Source organism: Bos indicus x Bos taurus, chromosome 23 (assembly GCF_003369695.1).
Source record: "Bos indicus x Bos taurus breed Angus x Brahman F1 hybrid chromosome 23, Bos_hybrid_MaternalHap_v2.0, whole genome shotgun sequence".
Lineage (NCBI taxonomy): Eukaryota > Metazoa > Chordata > Mammalia > Artiodactyla > Bovidae > Bos > Bos indicus x Bos taurus.
This window is the reverse complement of record NC_040098.1, coordinates 19,862,194-19,879,259: the sequence shown is the minus strand read 5'-3', so window position 1 is coordinate 19,879,259 and position 17,066 is coordinate 19,862,194. Positions and strand designations below refer to the sequence as shown.

The window sequence follows — 17,066 nt, the reverse complement described above, 5'->3', positions numbered from 1 at the left end:
ACATTCTCTGCACCAACACCCGGAGAGCTCAGGTGGTGCAGACCTTCCCATGAAGGATCCTTCCCAGGCCCTTTCAACTGACTTGAGGAGCTAATGCATGAGTCTGCCTGGGGTCTCACAGGGCAGCTGGCCTGCGCTCACTGAGACAGAGGTGGTCAGTTGACTTCCCCCAGAAAAACTCAGAGACTACAAAACAGCAATCTTATCACAAACCACCCCACAACCAAAAAAAAAAAACAAAACCCTTGTTTCCTAGGGCACGTCTCTAAACTAGCTTTAAATGATTGCGACAGACACTGAAACTGGATTGTGCCCCCATTACCCTGATCATCTAGGTAGGGTTGTTTGCTTACATCAGACCAGCCGGTACCTCCATTTCTACCCTGGCTCTTGGCTGGGTGACTGCAATTAACCACCCGCTTCCAAAGGGGCTGAAAAATCAGCTCGTGAAGATCTGCGGGCCCCGCCTCCCAGCGAACGAGGAGCGCTTCCTCTACCTCCTTCCTGGCCTTTCCAGACTGTTCTCAAATCCCATAAATATAAACATGTGGCTCTTCAACCGCATCTGCAGATAATAACTTCAGGGGGCTTCCTGTTTACATGGCAATACCCATTTCCCAGCCAAATAAACTCTGCGACAGAGAGCTGAGGTGTTTATGGGGCCGGTCTCGGCTGGGATTGAGTTAACAGGAAACACCCACTCTCTAAGAAATGTCTGATGATTCAATATTTGGGGGGCAGGGGGCACGAAGGGTCAAAAACACTGGAGAAATTGCTTTCTTCTTCCGCCGGTTGTTTCCAGTGAGAAACAGAGAGCCCTGATGAACGCAGCCAAGCCGGCCAGTCCCAGCAAAGCCCCACAGCTGTGCTGATCAAGGGCTACGTGGCCCATGAAGCGGGGAAGAGGGAGGCAGTGCAGAAGGGAGAGCCAGCAGCCGCCTCCCGACACATGCAGACCTCAGGGTGCCATCAGGTGAGGTGGTGAGAGAGGGTGATGGGCCTGCCTCCCTGGGAAGTCCCTAGGTGTCCTGCCTGATTCTCCTGTTTGAATAAGCAATGTCTTCTTACACTGGTTCTGTACAGAAAGCCTAAGAAGTTGGAGGCTTTGGCCCAATGGTTCTCAATCGGGGCAATTTTGAGCCCCACCCTGGCCCTGCCCCGCCCAGGGGACATCTGACAACGTCTGGAGACATTTTTCACCATCAGGAGTGGGTAGCTGCTCGTGGTGTATGGCCGGTAGAAGCCAGGGATGCTGCTAAACATCCTTCATTGCACAGAACAGCTCCCCGCACACACGCCAAAGAATTATCCAGCCTGAAATGTCAATAGCACCAAAGTCTAGCCCATCACCTTTCCATAAACCAAGAAGCTGAGACCCCCGAGGAGGACAGTGATGCACCCTAAACCCTGCTGCCACTGGACAAGGCTGGAATGGCTAAGAGAGCCACCATGCCCACCTCCCGTGCAATGCCTTTTAAAGTCACACAGATGTTTAACTTACAAGGATAAATAAATATGCATCCTCAAAGAGTCGCAAACAAGTTCCCCTGCCTAAGTTCACCCCAAGTGCTTTTAGGATGTCTCCTAGGCTTAGAAATGAGCGGTTGCTAAGCTCTTTTAGAAAACAGAGCCAAAGAGGTAAGAATGAGCAGATCTGAAAGGCAGCCTCTAATTCGTAGTGTGACGTGGGCCCCTAGCCAGTGGTCGTGCTCATAGGTACGGAGGTTTTCTTGTCCCTCCCTAAAAGTGTGATAAGCCCAGGCATAGACAGCACAGGACAGAAAGAAAGCAACCACGCTAACCCAGGCCCTCGACCTTCTTGCAGAGGAGGGACTTACCAAAAATAAACAGCGGCCCAGAATAAAAGTCTCACAACTAGTAGAATTTTTCTGAAGCTAGAGCTCCCCAGGCCAAGGTCCGTTTTTACTCATCCTCGTCTTTGGTTGACTTTCTTTTTAGGAACCCCAAAGAGATGTGAAGAGGAAAATAGATCGCCCCTCTATGGGTGGTGGCTCTTGTGCTTACAGTCAAGGGTTCACTGCTGGCCCTATATATGTGCCTGGAGATGAGGATCATGGAACCATCGAGGCTGCTGTCTTTCCACCCTGACTGCTCCCCTGGTTGGAATAAGGAGCTTTACCCAAGAGTGGGGTGAGCACTCCTTCCTTCAGACAACAGTCTGATAAGGAAGTGAGCGCACTCCTAGATTCTTCACCCACCCATCTCTGTGTCAATCGCTCAGTCGTGTCCGACTCTGTGACTTTATGGACTATAGCTTGCCAGGCTCCTCTATCCATGGGATTCTCCAGGCAAGAATACTGGAGTGGGTAGCCATTCCCTTCTCCAGGGGATCTTCCAGACCCAGGGGTTGAACCTAGGTCCAAAGCAGAATCCAGCGCTTACCAAGATGCTTTTCCTCTCACCAATAATATAGGATCTCTGCTCTCATCCAGCCCTGGCAAGTCCTATGACCAATAAGTGCCCAGGTGTAGACAGGAGCAGGCGTCAGACAAGAGAAGAAGCCGCGGATGAGAAAAAACCCAGTGTACACACATAACAAAACCAAAAAAGCCATTTTATTGAAAATTAAATTCAAACTTCAAATTAATATTACAATCATGAGAAAAATGCCAAATAATTCAATTTACAGTTGCAACATACAATACAAATAGTCCCTTTGAAGTTATGAGTAAACTCATCCACAATCATGACCTGTGGCACAAAGCAGAATTTGTACAATATGTGCACGAAAGCAAGTCTTGGGCAACAGCAATTGAAAAAAAAATAAAAATTGAAAGCTTGTATTTACACAAAATGCTACAAATATTTTTGTTCCACAGAAATCTAAGAATGGTAAAGCATATCCAAAAAAAAATGGAATTTTATTCAGAATACCTAAGAAATGACTGTAAGTTATGGTTTTGGCTGATAATATTTCAAAGTACTGCATGAAAAGGCAAACAGTTATTTGTAAACATGAAGTAAACAAACATCTAAAAACTTCTCACATAGAAAATACGTTTCAAAGGCATTATCTTTTTTAAGAACAACAAATTCAAGGTTTGGAAAAAGTCATCTTTTATTTATTTCTTATGGTTCCTTCGAATGTCATAGGTATAATTATTGTTTTTGCTAATGCTTTGTGTTTTCACATATTCCCCTAGACTCTGAGTCAGTCGCTTTCCTGGGAATGGAGGGAACTCTGAGCCAGCACACCCATCTCCTCCCCTCTGATTCCACAATGAATGGGGCCTAATGGTGTGCAGTTCTCTGCTCACTTTTAAAAGGTCCTGGTCGGGGTAGGACGGCCTGAAGAGTGAACCACAGCTAATCTGTTGAATCTTTGAGTTCTAAACTGGATGCCATTTCACAAAAAATCTAAAAATCTTTGGAACCTAATCTGGAACTCTGACACAGGTTAAAACAGGTTTTTTAATGTTGTTTTGGTCTTTAAAAAAGTGGCCGTATTGGTGACGTTGTAAACCATGTCATTTTAACCTGAAGAAGGTACAGTGCTGGCTAGTTCATGGTTCCATAGTAGCAGTAAGGCTTTGTTTTAATCTTGAAATCACAAATCATGCACGTGACTCAGTGCAAATTAAGGACTTGTTTTTTTTTTTTTTAAAGCAAAATTTAATCCCCAGGCTGAAAAAGGGCCAAATTTGATCTAAGAAATGTAAATTGCCCCATTGAAATGGTTAGAGTGAAGAGAGAAGGAAGAACTGCTTGAATTTTTCCCAAGAAAAAAAAACTTTTAAAGTGTTTCTGGGTTGCTGCCTGCAGCCATTACTAACATTTCAACACAAAAGCGTCCCTCAAGTCACTTAGTATGTGTACTGTAAACTTAAAAAAGCCCTTTTAACATTAAAAAAGAATGTATAGATATAGTACCATTTTATTAAATAGGGTACAGCTGGCACTGGAGAGAACATTTTTATGTCAATTAATTAAGATTGAAATGTGTAACCAGACACTGGCTTTTTTAAGTGCTGCTGAAACAAACACACATATTTTACACTTAAAAATAAATGGATGGTGGTGTGCTTCAAGCCACCACACACAAACAATAAATAGTATCCATTACTACTTCCATCTTTAGGAATAGAAAAGTGGCTTATTTATCTAGGCATACTTGGTATACAACCTTTAGAAGGCAAAGTGTCTTGGTTTGGTTTGGTGTTCCCCTTGATTTTTATTACGGGGAGTCAGGGTGAATTCCCAGGTGAGAAGCACAGGTCCAATGCCCCTTGAGCTGTCCCGAGATGCTTGGGGGGTCTATGAAGTGGGCTGGAGGATGACCAGGGAGCAAGGGGCTTCTGGGGGCTGGAGGCAAATCTCTAACAGGTTCTGCCTAGGGTGGGGGGCTGGAGAGGGGCACAGACTTTGAACGAAAGACCCCTGACCTGTGGGGGAGGCGGGTGGGGATCTGCCTGGTGGTGTCATGACGCGGTCCTGGCTTGGATTAAGGACCAGGAGAGCTCAGAGTACATCCGACAGGAGGGCTTCAGCTCAAGTTCACACGCAGTAGTAGATACCAGATTCCACCTAGCCTTGCCTTCCTGACACCCTCCACGGTGAGAAATACAATGAGTATCAGAGGCTGTGTATGGGTCCCCACAGCCTGTGTGTTCTCAGATCAGCTGCCTGTTGGAACTTGCCTGCTCCTTCAGATGACCCTGCTCTCAGAAGACAATGACTTAATTCTGCTCCTTTAAATGCAAATTCTGTGGAGAGCTGCCAGTGGGGCCCAGGCTAAGGCAGATTTGGGTTCCCCTGACTTACTGTCTGGGTAAGGCGGGTTGGGTAAGGCTCCCTGGCACAGTTCTGTTCTCCTGTACCTTGCGTATCGTGACTGATCCTTCAGTTACGTGTGTGGCTTTAAGCTGACTGCGTCTTCAGCGTGAAGCCTGGCAATTTTTAAGTTTTGCTTTAACTATGAAACCACAGAACGCCATTCTGCAGTTCAAGGATTCACTTGTGCTTGTCTTTTAATATGACGAGAGTCATCACTATTTCAAAGAAATTAGGAAACCACATCACTCCAGCATTTTATGCTGATAAAGGGCAACATAAGTGATAAAGGACTCAGGGTGCTTTTTAAATCTCTAATTATTGCTATTTTTTAAAAAAGGCAAAGCTGTTTTAGAGGCAATCAAAGATCTGAAAAGAATGAAACATATCAATTCCTTCATACATTGCAAAAACAAGCTACATCTAAAATATTTGGAGATGGAAGTATTTTTTAAAAAATCACATTGTGCCTGGATGAACTGAAATTGCTTAGCAATATTTCAGATATGGCTCTAGCCCACTGAAGAAATTTGTTATTTAATAAAGAGCACTTTTAGAGACCGAAGTCAACATATCAATACACTAAGAAATGTTTCAAGGGTCCAAATGTCATTAAATAATTATAAATATATCTTTAAAGTTATATGACCATTCACGTTAGCAAGTTACCTCAGATTTTACACATATTCATAATTTAAAAAAAAAAAAAGAAGACAAATAACACACAGCCAAACGCAAACACTATCTCTACCATTATGGCTATAATAAGGTATTGCCATTTTCAGTTTTGCATAACAGGAGAAGGAGTGGGTTGGAGGGGGCAGGTGCTTCGGGATCGGATTTCCTTTTGGTTCAATGGGAAAAGGAAAAAGGAAGTATGAAAAAGTAAAATAAAATAATCTATCCTGATCAGTATTTTTTTGAAGTCACTTTCTTAAAGTAGGAAAAACATAATAATAATAAAAACAACTGAACCAAACAGTTCAAATGAGTACTTGCAGAAAGTATGAAAGCAAAAGTTTGGAACAGTTACTCTGAATGGATGGCAGGGGAGTGGAAGCATTCCTTTCTGCCTCTTTTCCCTTCACAGGCACCTGGACCGGCTTTGTAAGCGGGTCTGCCCAGGGCACTGGTTCACGTGTTGCGGCGCCGTGAACCGTGAGGACGTGTGGTTTCAAAACACGGGGAGGAAGCGGCTTTGCTCTTCCTCCCGGACTTGGAGTCCACCTCTCTGAACTGGCATCTGAACAGATGATTGAGGATAAGAGACCAAACGACAACAGCAAACAAAAAATACCTTTTTTTTTTTCCCTTTGTTTGTTTGCAAAGGTACATGTTTAAATAGAAAATTATCTGAAACCTGGTTAGGACTGTCTCTCTCTTGGGCCTTTTGCTTTACAAGATTTACCCTCTTAGGGTTGCAAGATCGTGACAGAGTGGCTGAATGCAAAAAAAAAAAAAAAGAAGAAGAAGAAAAGAAAATTTTCTAAAAAAACAGGCACTTTGTAGATAGCGAGTTGATATACATATATATGCACTCTCTATATATGTATATGTCGATACACTGGGGATGTGGCTCCCCACCGAGACCGCTGGGGCCACTGCTGAGGAAGTTTCAATAGGGTCTCCAAACAGATTCATCCATTCTGCCACTAGAATTCAAAACGGTGGGGGAACTGCTGTGGCTTCCGTCGGCGTCAACGCCATCGTTCTGGGTGGGCAGGTTTGGGTTTAATAGCGTGCTGCCATTCGAGGTGGTGGTGCACGGCGGTAGCATTCTGGAAGGAGACCGATCTCCCCCGGGCACCATGGGGAACTGATAGGATCCTGACGAGGTGCCATAGTAGAGATATGGCGTGCTGCTGGTCTGGAAGGGTCCGCTCTGGCTTTGGGAGGAGCCGGGGTAGGGTGGTGGCAGGTAGGTGTGGTAGTGGGTGGTGGCGGACATACCGAGGGACATGCCTGAGGTGACTGGCGGGGTGTAAGTAAAGGTGGCTGGATAGTGCATTCGTGGGTTGGAGAAGCGGCTCTCAGTGAGGGATGAAATGCTTGGGAACTGCCTGGGGTCTGAAAAAGGGCCCAGTTCTGAAGCACCTAAAAATTACAACAGAAGATGGGGGGGAAACATCTGTAAATATCAGTTAAAATCATGAAAGAATTTTTTTTTACAAGGAAAAAAAAAAAAAAGAAAACTTTAGCTTTTCCCCAATGGAACAGCAAGCCACAAACAGACTTTCAAATGCACCAGTCACTACACAGTCTTTTGGGTTTTTTTTTTTTTTCATTTTACAGTCTTTTAGCCTCAAGTTCTTCACACACACCCCACCCCCCACCTCCCCAGAGAATCCCAAAGGGCTTTAAAAAACCCATATATGTGCTAGGTTATACATGTAAACCCCATACTCCATGAGACAGATTTCACTCACCAGACTTTAAGACTGAATCCTCATTGATTTTTTTTCTCTTCCCTTTCTGTTTCTTGTGGCACCTCAGATATTTGGAAGTGACCTTCATACTAAGTCTGACACATTTCTTTTTCTCACCCAATAATAAAGAAATTTCAAAATGATCCATTTTGGTATTGATACTCTTAGCAGGGCCCTTTCATCAGTGAAGGAATATAAAAAAAGATACCCTAACACACGCCTATCACTTGAACTTGTAAAATAAGGTAAAATCCTCATCTTGGTAACCAATTTATGTATTTTTTCCTCATCTTAGTAACTGATTTGAAAAAGATAACCAAACTAGATTTCAATGTTTTCTGGAACTAGCTTATGTATCTGGGGTCATATAGGAGAGTCTGACCCTTAGAAATTCTGCTGAGGGTCATAAGCTAGCAGGATTGAAAGTGGGTGGCACCTAGCAATCACTGCGCTTCAAGCCTTGACGGGAGAAGCAAGACCTGATTAAGGCCACATGCCAACAGCAGCTCTGGGGAAAAGCTCCCTAGAAAAGGAGAAAGAACAGGAGGGCGTCTCACCATCCACCCACCGGGCCCATATACCACATCCTACAGAGTTAGCTGCTGGCCACTTTGAACTGGGAACCTGAAGCAAAGACAGTTTTCCCCTAAAACATGAGGTCCTTTAACTTCTAAAACTAACAAGATGCCTTCTTAATAGGTATTTCTGGCACTCAACTTATGAAACCACAGTTAGAAACCACTTCATGTGGAAATTAGTTTTCGGAAATGCCAAAAACTTATAGTTGTGATCTTTAAAGACTGGGTTATGAATTTCTAACACTGACAGAATTGTGACAAGCTCTTCGATTACACCAGTGTTCTTAAAGATTTTGTTCACATCTGAACTCTTCCAATCCTTTGGCTCTCATATATTTGCTTTTCCTACCACTTTTATCTATAAGGGAAAACACTCAGTATTCTTTTTAAATTTTTGGCCACACCATGCGTGGCATGTGGGATCTTAGTTCCCCCATCAGGGATCGAACCTCTGTTCCCTGCACTAGAAGGCTAAGTGGGCCACGTTAACGACTGGACCGCCAGTGAAGTCTCCCTCGGTAATTCCTGAAGGCCTTAGTGAGCAGGTACTTCCTCAGCTTCCTTTTTATTTAGCCCCCGTTCTGGGATCCTAAAGGAAGCATCTCAATCTTCTTCTTTCAAGGTGCTGATCGAGAGTTGTTCATTTCTCTTAAAATGCACACTGCCTTGTGTTCTTTGTAAAATGCTCAGGTTAAGTGCCTTAGTGGGCACTAATAACTAGAAGTGTCTACTTCAAAGCAATATGTCGTTAATAAAAGTGTTTCTCACTCATCGGGCAGTCTCAGTCAGACAACCCCACCCAGCCCAACCCAGCAATTGTGAAAAGTCTCACCTGCCTGGCTCTTCTTACTGAGAGTGGAAGGCCAGAGGCAGAAGTCAGAGGTGGCAGTGTCATCATCTGTAAAATGAGGGGATGAGCTCTAAGTTCCCTTCTGGTTCTACCATTCTATCACCGTGAATCCCAAGACAGCAGGAGAAGCTACTGCCTTGGGGGAGGGGGAGGGGAGGCTGGGAAGTTCCCACCCCTCACAGTAAACCTTCCCGGAATCCACAGGCCCCATAAGCAGAGGGGGAAAAGCTGGTGAGCAGCTAGCTTCTAATACCGGAAGCAAACACTTTCAAGATGACAAACCAAAACTCGCACAGTCTGGGCAGTTGCTCTCTGCTTTTGATAAATTCTTCCATCCTCTGCTGGCCTCTCCCTAACCCCTCCCAAGTACAAAATGCTGACAAGTTCAAGTGTGAAAAGGTGCAAGGAGGGACGCGGACAGAACTGCCCACGGTGGTGCAGATGAGATCTGCCATCTCCCTGCCCCGGGCTTCTGTAGCGCCTGACACGATACAGGCCCGGCATGGAGACCACAGATGTTCTCGGCCAGCCCATTTTCATCATGGGGCATCTAGGTGAACTTGAGTCGGCAGAGTTAATAGGTGTAGGCAGGCCACTTCTGTATGCATTAAGTTCAACACTCAGCTCGTGTGAGAGAAACCAGAATAACGTGAGCAATTTCAAAAGGAAAGAAGTCACACTTAAAACAGCAGCATTTGCTCCACAGAAGCACAGAGCTCACACAAATAGGCTCATCGATGTAAAAAATGCTTCTCGTGAGTATTTATACTTAAAATATCCTGTCCTTATAATTAAAATTCCATGTGGTTTCCCTTATTTTAATGCAGAAGCCCTATGAAGCCCTATTAAAACCCTTTATGTGGGACCCTGCCAGTAAACTCCAATGTGGCTTTGAATTTATCTCTCCGCCCCCTACCCCCAACTTCTTGATTTTACCTGATATGTTTGGCTGATGTTTTTATTATCCATCACATGCCGGGATCACTGTACCTTTTGGGTTTAGAGATGCCGGCTAACGCAAATTGACATTCATTTTTCAATTAATGAGCTCTGGTTGTGGTTTATAGAACACCATGCGACAAGTTTCCGCTAGGTTTATAGAATTTTCACCAGTGGCTTCCAGTCACTTAAGACTGTCAGGTCTTGAGGATTTAACTCCTTCTGAGCAGAGAGAGCTGACGTGGACTTTAAAGGGATTATATGGCCATTTTTATAACTTAAAAAAAGATGATTCTCTAGAACTTGCTTAGTGTGTTCCTACAGAACACACTGTAGGAAGAAATTTTAACAACTTGTCACAGTTTCACGTGAGATCTCTTATATAATAATCAGTGGTGGGGAGACTGAAAGAATCCTCAACTTAAAAAGAACTTAAACTCCTTCCTCATTTTCAATTATTTTCTATAATAATTATTACAGAAACAAATGCTATAACTACATTTCTTTCTATACTTCTAATCTTTTTTCTGTACAAGAACTCAGTTTTTCTTTTAGAACATCTTCTCAGGTTGTTCTGATCTTTGTGTCCTAAACTATTCATACCCACATCACCAACCACAATACATACAACTACAAACCATCTACAGACCTAGATATTGTATCAACTAAAGAAAATGTCATATCTACTTATTGCAAGGATAAGGACAAATGCCTGGAGAGTTCTAGAAGCACTCTTACCCCAATCTAATTTTAGAAACATAAAGCCAAAGCTCAGTAACTGCCCCAGTGATCTGCCTTGTAGCCTGAGAGCTCCCCAGAGCCGGTTTAAAACACCAGATCCCAACCTACAGATTAAATAAAGCCAATACTGCCAGGAGTTACTTGAAGCCCAAGATAAACACGGTACATCTTCCCAAAAGGCTGGCTTTACTCAGTCTGGAGACAAGCGGATGCTGTACAGTAAACATGAATATGATATGGACTAGCACGCAACATTTGGGTGAGTTTTCAGGCAAACGAAAAAATTATTTCAACAAAAATTTCCATTTGTAAAGCTTTAGATGAATTTTTAGACAAATGAAAACTTAGATGAATTTTTAGACAAATGAAAACTGATTTCAACAAAATTTTGCACTTGGGAGGCTTTAGACTATGCCCCCAGGTTCCCTAAGGTACCCATTTATCCTCCTGTGCTGGTTTGGGGTATTCTGGTGACAAAAATCCAAACCCCTCTTTTACTGTCTAGATAATCCTAATCTAACCCACTGACAAATAGGGAAGCTAAACAGAGAAGGGGAACCATTTACTCTACAAAATCACCCAGCACAAGAGAGGCAGAACCACAGTTAGACAAGACCTCTCAGACTTCTAACCTCTTTTTAATCTTAGTCACCCTTAAGAATTAGGTTGACACAATTGCAGATATATTATATGTAATCTGCCTTAAAAGTTCTATATGCTGAAATAAATTTGCTTAAAAATATTTAAGCAGGTTCTTCTGGTGCCCACGTGTTGCCCCCAAAGAGAGTTACTGTTCTTGGGAAACTATTTAAAAACTCTTTCAGCACTTGCTGACCTAATTTGCTAAGCAGTGAGCAATTAATTTAGTTATTCATGGCGTAACCTGAGTGAGACCAAGGTCAAGGGCTTGATTCCCTTAGGACCTGCTGATTCCCTACAGATGCATTTCATTCCAGAATGACCCTCTGCACCCCCTGCCAAAGTCAGAGACCTGCAGATTTCTGTCCTTATCAGAAAGAGAGCTGCAGGAAACTTGCTCATTGAAATAGCAGCAGCAGCGGCGGCGGCAGCAGAAGTTTTTCACAATCTAATATACCTGGGGAAGAATATATTGATAAAATGCCCATAAAGCTCCAATAAAAATAAAATCGAAGTTAAAAGTAAAAAGTCCTTGGGAATTCCCTGGTGGTGCAGTGGTTAAGAATCCACTGGTCAGGGAACTAAGATCCCTCATGCTGTGGGGCAACTAATCTCTCATGCTAGACCAGAGAAAGCCCACGCACCCCAACGAAGACCCAGCACAGCCAAAAGGAAAGAAAAGGAAGCACTGATTATTCTTCAGTGAATGCAGAGTCTAATCATTGTGAAAACCATTTTTTAAAAAGTAAAAATTTCTTGCCCCCCCACCTCAAAGTCTATGGAGAAAAAGGAAATAGCCTGCTTTTACCCAACCAGGTCTCTTGGGTCTTCTGAGCAAGTGGAAAGTGCGGTGGGGAAGGAGTGAAACCAAGATAAGGGAGAATAAAAGAGAAACTCTGATCTCTGGTTCCTGTGGCCTGCAAACCTCCACTCAGCGCCTTCCACATGCTGCTGTCTAATGCTGGTTATCTTGACTTGTGCTGGACTCCTAACTAGAGGAAGCTACAGCAGCAGTGATCTAATACTCATTCATCTTCCCCTTTTGGGTTTAATAACAACCATGCTTGATGTTTCTTTCCCTAGTACCTTCACATACATTTTCTCATTCAATAGACACTCAAACCATTATGGCTTGATTGGTTGAAGATGGGCCAAGATAGTGCTAAAAAGACTGGAGATAAGAGCTTGAAAAGAATATTGGACTGGGGTACTTGCCATTCAGGGCTGTCAGCTAGGAAACATCACACCCAGGGACCATCTCCACTAGGGAGTGGAATTTACACATCCCAACTGTGGAGGGCAGGTCGGGACACAGAAAAGGACCAGGGACCTTGAGTCCAGGTGGAACACAGGTTGGCAAATGCAGACTTCTCTGTCCTTTTTTAATGCAAGGGCAAAAATATACAGTATGAAAAGCCATCAGACTTCTCAGCAATAAGGTATTAACTTCAAAGCTTCAAGAAAACATTTTAAATGGTAGGAGTTATCACTTCACCAAATCTCAAATAAGATCCAGGTACTTTTTATTAAGGGCTTCCCTGATGGCTTAGTGGTAAAGAATCCACCTGCCAATGAAGGAGACACGTGGGTTTAATCCCTGGGTTGGGAAGATTCCCTGGAGAAGGAAATGGCAACCCACTCCAGTATTCTTACCTGGGAAATCCCAGGGACTGAGGAGCCTGGTAGGCTATAGTTCATGGGGTCACAAAGAGTTGGACATGATTTAGCAACTAAACAATAACACTTTTCATTAACCCCCTTGCAGCATCCTCTCTATTGGAATAAGAAGCAGCGCCTCTCTCCTCTAAACAGCTTCTTCCCCTTCTACATTTTGGCTGCCGCCTTCCCAACTGCTCTATTATATAATTTCCTATTTCACTCCTGTTCTAATAGCATTTATTTTCCATATCACTCTTTTGGGCCCTCAGCCACTGCTTTACTGAATTATTAGCTGTTTCTTAGCCTGTGCTCTCCAACTACAAAGTAAACTTTGGATGGTAAGGATTATGATTTATTTTCCTCTCATATCCCTCAGAACAGTCTATAGGGTAAGAGCTTAAATTTTTTTAATGTAAGCATATGAATGGATGAATAAATCAATGAACAAGGCAAATGGGCTAGGGATTCAAGAACTCTGCACAACAGCTGGTATATTTTTTGATGCATTAAGAAAATAGATATTATAATAAGCATTCAGTAATGGTGGCATCAGACCTAAATGTAACTCAAATACAATTCCTAACTTATGAAATCTCATAAAACTCTCTTTAAAGGGTGTTCAAAGCTCTCACCAAACATCACTACATCACTTGACTTCACGTTTCAGACAGAGGCTGACCAATGGTAGTTGCCACTAGTGAACAGATGCCACCGTGCTGTGTCCAGTATCCTGAGAGCCCATATCTATGTTAAGTCTGCACTGGGGAGTCAGGCGGAGAAGACAGAAAGGAGAAAGAGGGCCAGGCTACAAATGCACAGTGGATGGGCACATTCCTGTCCCCAGGACCCCAGGGTAACTGCTGCCACTAAGGTTGTGTCATTTATTTGGAGTAGGTAGTAGTAAAGCTCACATCCTGTTTGAATTTCTGGACAGTAGATAGAGCCAGTATGTCAGCGTCACCCAGAACTGAGGATGGCCTTTATAGATGAAGAAGTGGCAGCCTGGAGACAGGTGGATCTTCATGACCCTGAGATGCAAATGCAGTTCTGTCCCAGGCCCGCATGAACATCTCCCCCTTGGCTGCCCTGACAGTGCATGCCAGCAGGAAAACGCAGAGCCTCAGCCTTGAGTTTCCTTAGATCTGAGTTCTCTGAAAACACACACAGAGCGGGAAAATCTTCCACCTTTTCAGGCCATGCTGATGCAAGGCCTTGAAAAACCAGAGGGTATCACCCTGACCCAGCACAGGTCATGGCTACCCTTTACCAGGTGTGACCCAACAGCTCTGCAAAAAAAGATAATGGGAAAACTACTGGCATCGTCAGAGCTTCCTGTTCTACCCTTCCAAGGTCACCTCTCTTGCTGCTCAGGATGAACCTTCCTGTTTGTGGTAGGCCATTCACTCAGGACCCTCACCTCACTGCGGCTCTGTGCATGCTCAAACTTACAGCTACCTCCCTGCTGTCTGCCAGACCCGGGTACGGTAAGCAGGGCCTTCAAAACTCACCACCACACAAGGACTTTCAGGTATACAAATCCTTATCATCTTTTCTTTACCCTATACATCCAGGATATGTACATATGTAAATTTTACCAGTCTGTGGTAAAAGTTTTGTCACTGGCTTTAGAGAAGTATTTTCATTTTCCAACTAAGGTATTTTAAAGAAGTACTTAGAATATTTAGTGTTAGAGTATTAGAAGTACTTAGTATTTAGAGAAGTATTTTCATTTCCCAACTAATGGGAGAGCAAATGAAGAAGAATCATGTATCCTCCTTTGAGATCCTCCCTATTTCCACAGTATGGTGCTGGGAAAAGTTGGGTACTTCCAAAAAATCTGCTAAATGAATGAACTACTAGCATAGTCCCAAGCAGATAACATGACAGAAGCAGAAAGGCTGTATAAACATTATCTAAAAATCAATTTTCCTCTCTACCCAGAAGATTACTTTGCATTTTCCACACTGAGGCTTTAAGAGATTTTACATCAACTTTCTTTCTTTCCCTGAATTTATTCCTTCACACTAAAATGATCAAGTATTGATCACTCAATTAATTTTACTTTTAATTTCATTAAATCAGTCAGAAAACTATACCCCACGTGGAAGAAATGTGATGGGTCAGGCTGATGGGAAAGAAAGCAGAAAAATGAGAATCTGAAATCGATTTTTTGAAGATAATAAAAGGTCAGACCAGCAAGCTCCATAGTTGTGCAAAAGAGAGGAAAGTGCCTCGACTATCCAGTATAAATATTTATTTTCCGTGTTGTAATGAATTGTACTTTTCCACTGCACGCTCACAAATTCTGAGACCAGCTGATCCCAAGGCTAAGAAAGTATGCTACGTTGAAGGAAAGAGAGAACAGGGGGGAGAAAAAAAAGTACAACCTGACAATTTTCAAAAACTTCAACCATCCCTTTAACCCACCCAAATTTTGAGGATATTGTTGGAATAATACATTTCCTCTTGGTGAGGGGGAGGAGGGAGGTGGTTAGATGTGCAGTGTGTGTGTGATCCTGCGTGCACAGGGCGGGAGGCTAAGTGGAGGAAGAAACCAAAGGATGGGGTGGTGGGGGGAGAGAAACGGAGTTAAAAAAAAAAGAACACGAGAGGGCTCTTCTCGCTAGGCCTTGATGAAGAACTTTTTAAAGGCTAGGAAGGGTGGATAGTCTTTGAAACCAGATCCGCAGCAGGAAGGAGGCCAGCACCCAGGACACCGTGTCTTTCAGAAGGGGCCACCCACGGTGCCGCGGCGGTCATATGATTGCTCTGTCACATCCTGAAGCCATTTCCAGCCCATGCACACGTCTGTGCTCCCATTTAGAGAGGATGGGATATATTGGGAACACACATATGGAAACACTTTCAGAGAATCAGTTTCCATGAAATTCATAATGAGCCAAGTGGCTTCAGATGTGGTTGCGTTCCTCCGATTAGCCAGAAAAAAAAGAAGAGGAAAAAAGGAGGAAAAAAGGGACAAATCCACCCTTTCAGACCTTATTTCAGTTTCAGAGAAATTAAAAACCGCTAATGACTTATGGCTACCAAAACATAGAGCCACAATTAAGAGAGGAGGGACTAGGAAAAAGAGGGACGGAGGTTGGAAAGCAATAGCCTTTCCCTCCTAAAAATAACAGCTTCGGTATCAGTAATCTTATCTTCGATCAGGGGGCGGCTTTCCTGTGACGGTATCTGCCTAGGGTGATATAATTAATTTTCTGACATCCTGGCAACGTGGAGTGCGCATGCGCACGTGTGGGGTGGGGGACATGTGGACAGAGGCAGAGGCTAGGAAGACCCGCTCTTATTTGATAACATATGTGGCCAATTAAGATTATTTTAAAAATTGCAACTAAATGATAAATTGTTCCTAAGTTAATCTTTCCAAAAAGCCTGAATTTAGAAGGGACAGGATGGTATTTTCCCGTGGCCTGTGCTAGTGGTAACTCAGGACTATATTAAATGCAAAAAGTTTATGAACTGGCTGAGATGTTATATATTAGACACCCAAGCCTAGCTGATAGGAGGGCATGAAATAAAGAAGGGAATACATGGGGGAGTTTTTTTCTTTCTTTTTTTAAAGGACATATTACTGATATTAGTAAATTAAGATGTTATTTTTATATTAAAACCAAAGTAGGCATATCATGGAGGAAAATTCACATGACATGAAAATGCTCTCCAGGCAGGAGCCGGGTGGTTTGGGGTTATGTCAGCAGATGGGGGAACAGAGTGTGCAGGAGGAGCTCCAGAGTTCCCTCTGCCCCTTGAGGTGCTTCAATGGGAGAATCTTTCAAGCGCGGTATGTTGTTTAGGAATGTCGTGAGGATGGGCTGGGGACCAGCATGGACTGGTGCTTAATAGCCCAGTCTTTGCTCCAACCATAGGGATCTTCCAGGTGTTTCTGTAGTCCCAGCATCTCGTGGTGTCACAGATTTTACTAATGGGGAAGAGATTTGAGGATCCCACCTGCAGAGCATCCATGAAAGACGTCTATTCACATTAGAGCATTAAATCCTCAACCCAGCCCTGGAAGGGAGATGGTGTCACTGACCCCACTTTATGAATGACAGACTGAAGCTCAATGATTTCTTCAAGGTTACAGACCAGTAAATGGTGGCCCAGAACCTGGCCCCAGACCTGGGGGGCTCCGCTGCCACAGTCCCTTCCACTGTTCAGAAATTCAGTGTCATTTTTTAAAAATTTTTTATTTTGTGTTGGACCAGAGTCAATTAACAATGCTGGGATAGTTTCCACTGGACAGCAAAGGGACTTGGCCATACATATACATGTATCCATTCTCCCCCAAATTCCCCTCACATCTAGGCTGACACATAACATTGAGCAGACTTCCCTGTGCTACACAGTAGGACCTTGTTGGTTATTCGTTTTAAATATAGCAGTATGCAGAGATTCAGTGTCATTTTTATGAGAGTTCTAACA

At 43.4% G+C, this 17,066-nt stretch overlaps 1 protein-coding gene across 7 annotated transcripts in view; it reads right to left on the bottom strand.

Annotated features, from left to right (window-relative positions):
* The window catches only part of RUNX2 (runt related transcription factor 2), a 351,996-nt gene that overhangs the window by 116,548 nt on the left and 218,382 nt on the right, over positions 1-17,066 (bottom strand). For 2 of the 7 annotated variants that reach the window (XM_027524842.1, XM_027524847.1), the window contains 2 exons: positions 8,628-8,693; positions 2,557-6,885 (listed from right to left, as the gene is read on the bottom strand). The exons of 3 other annotated variants lie outside the window; for them this stretch is intronic. In XM_027524842.1, coding sequence (XP_027380643.1) covers positions 6,407-6,885; positions 8,628-8,693 — 545 coding nt within the window. In that variant the 3' untranslated portion in view covers positions 2,557-6,406. Of the gene's footprint in view, positions 1-2,556; positions 6,886-8,627; positions 8,694-17,066 lie in introns of those variants that run through there. 2 more of the 7 variants (XM_027524845.1, XM_027524848.1) reach the window with 1 other exon arrangement.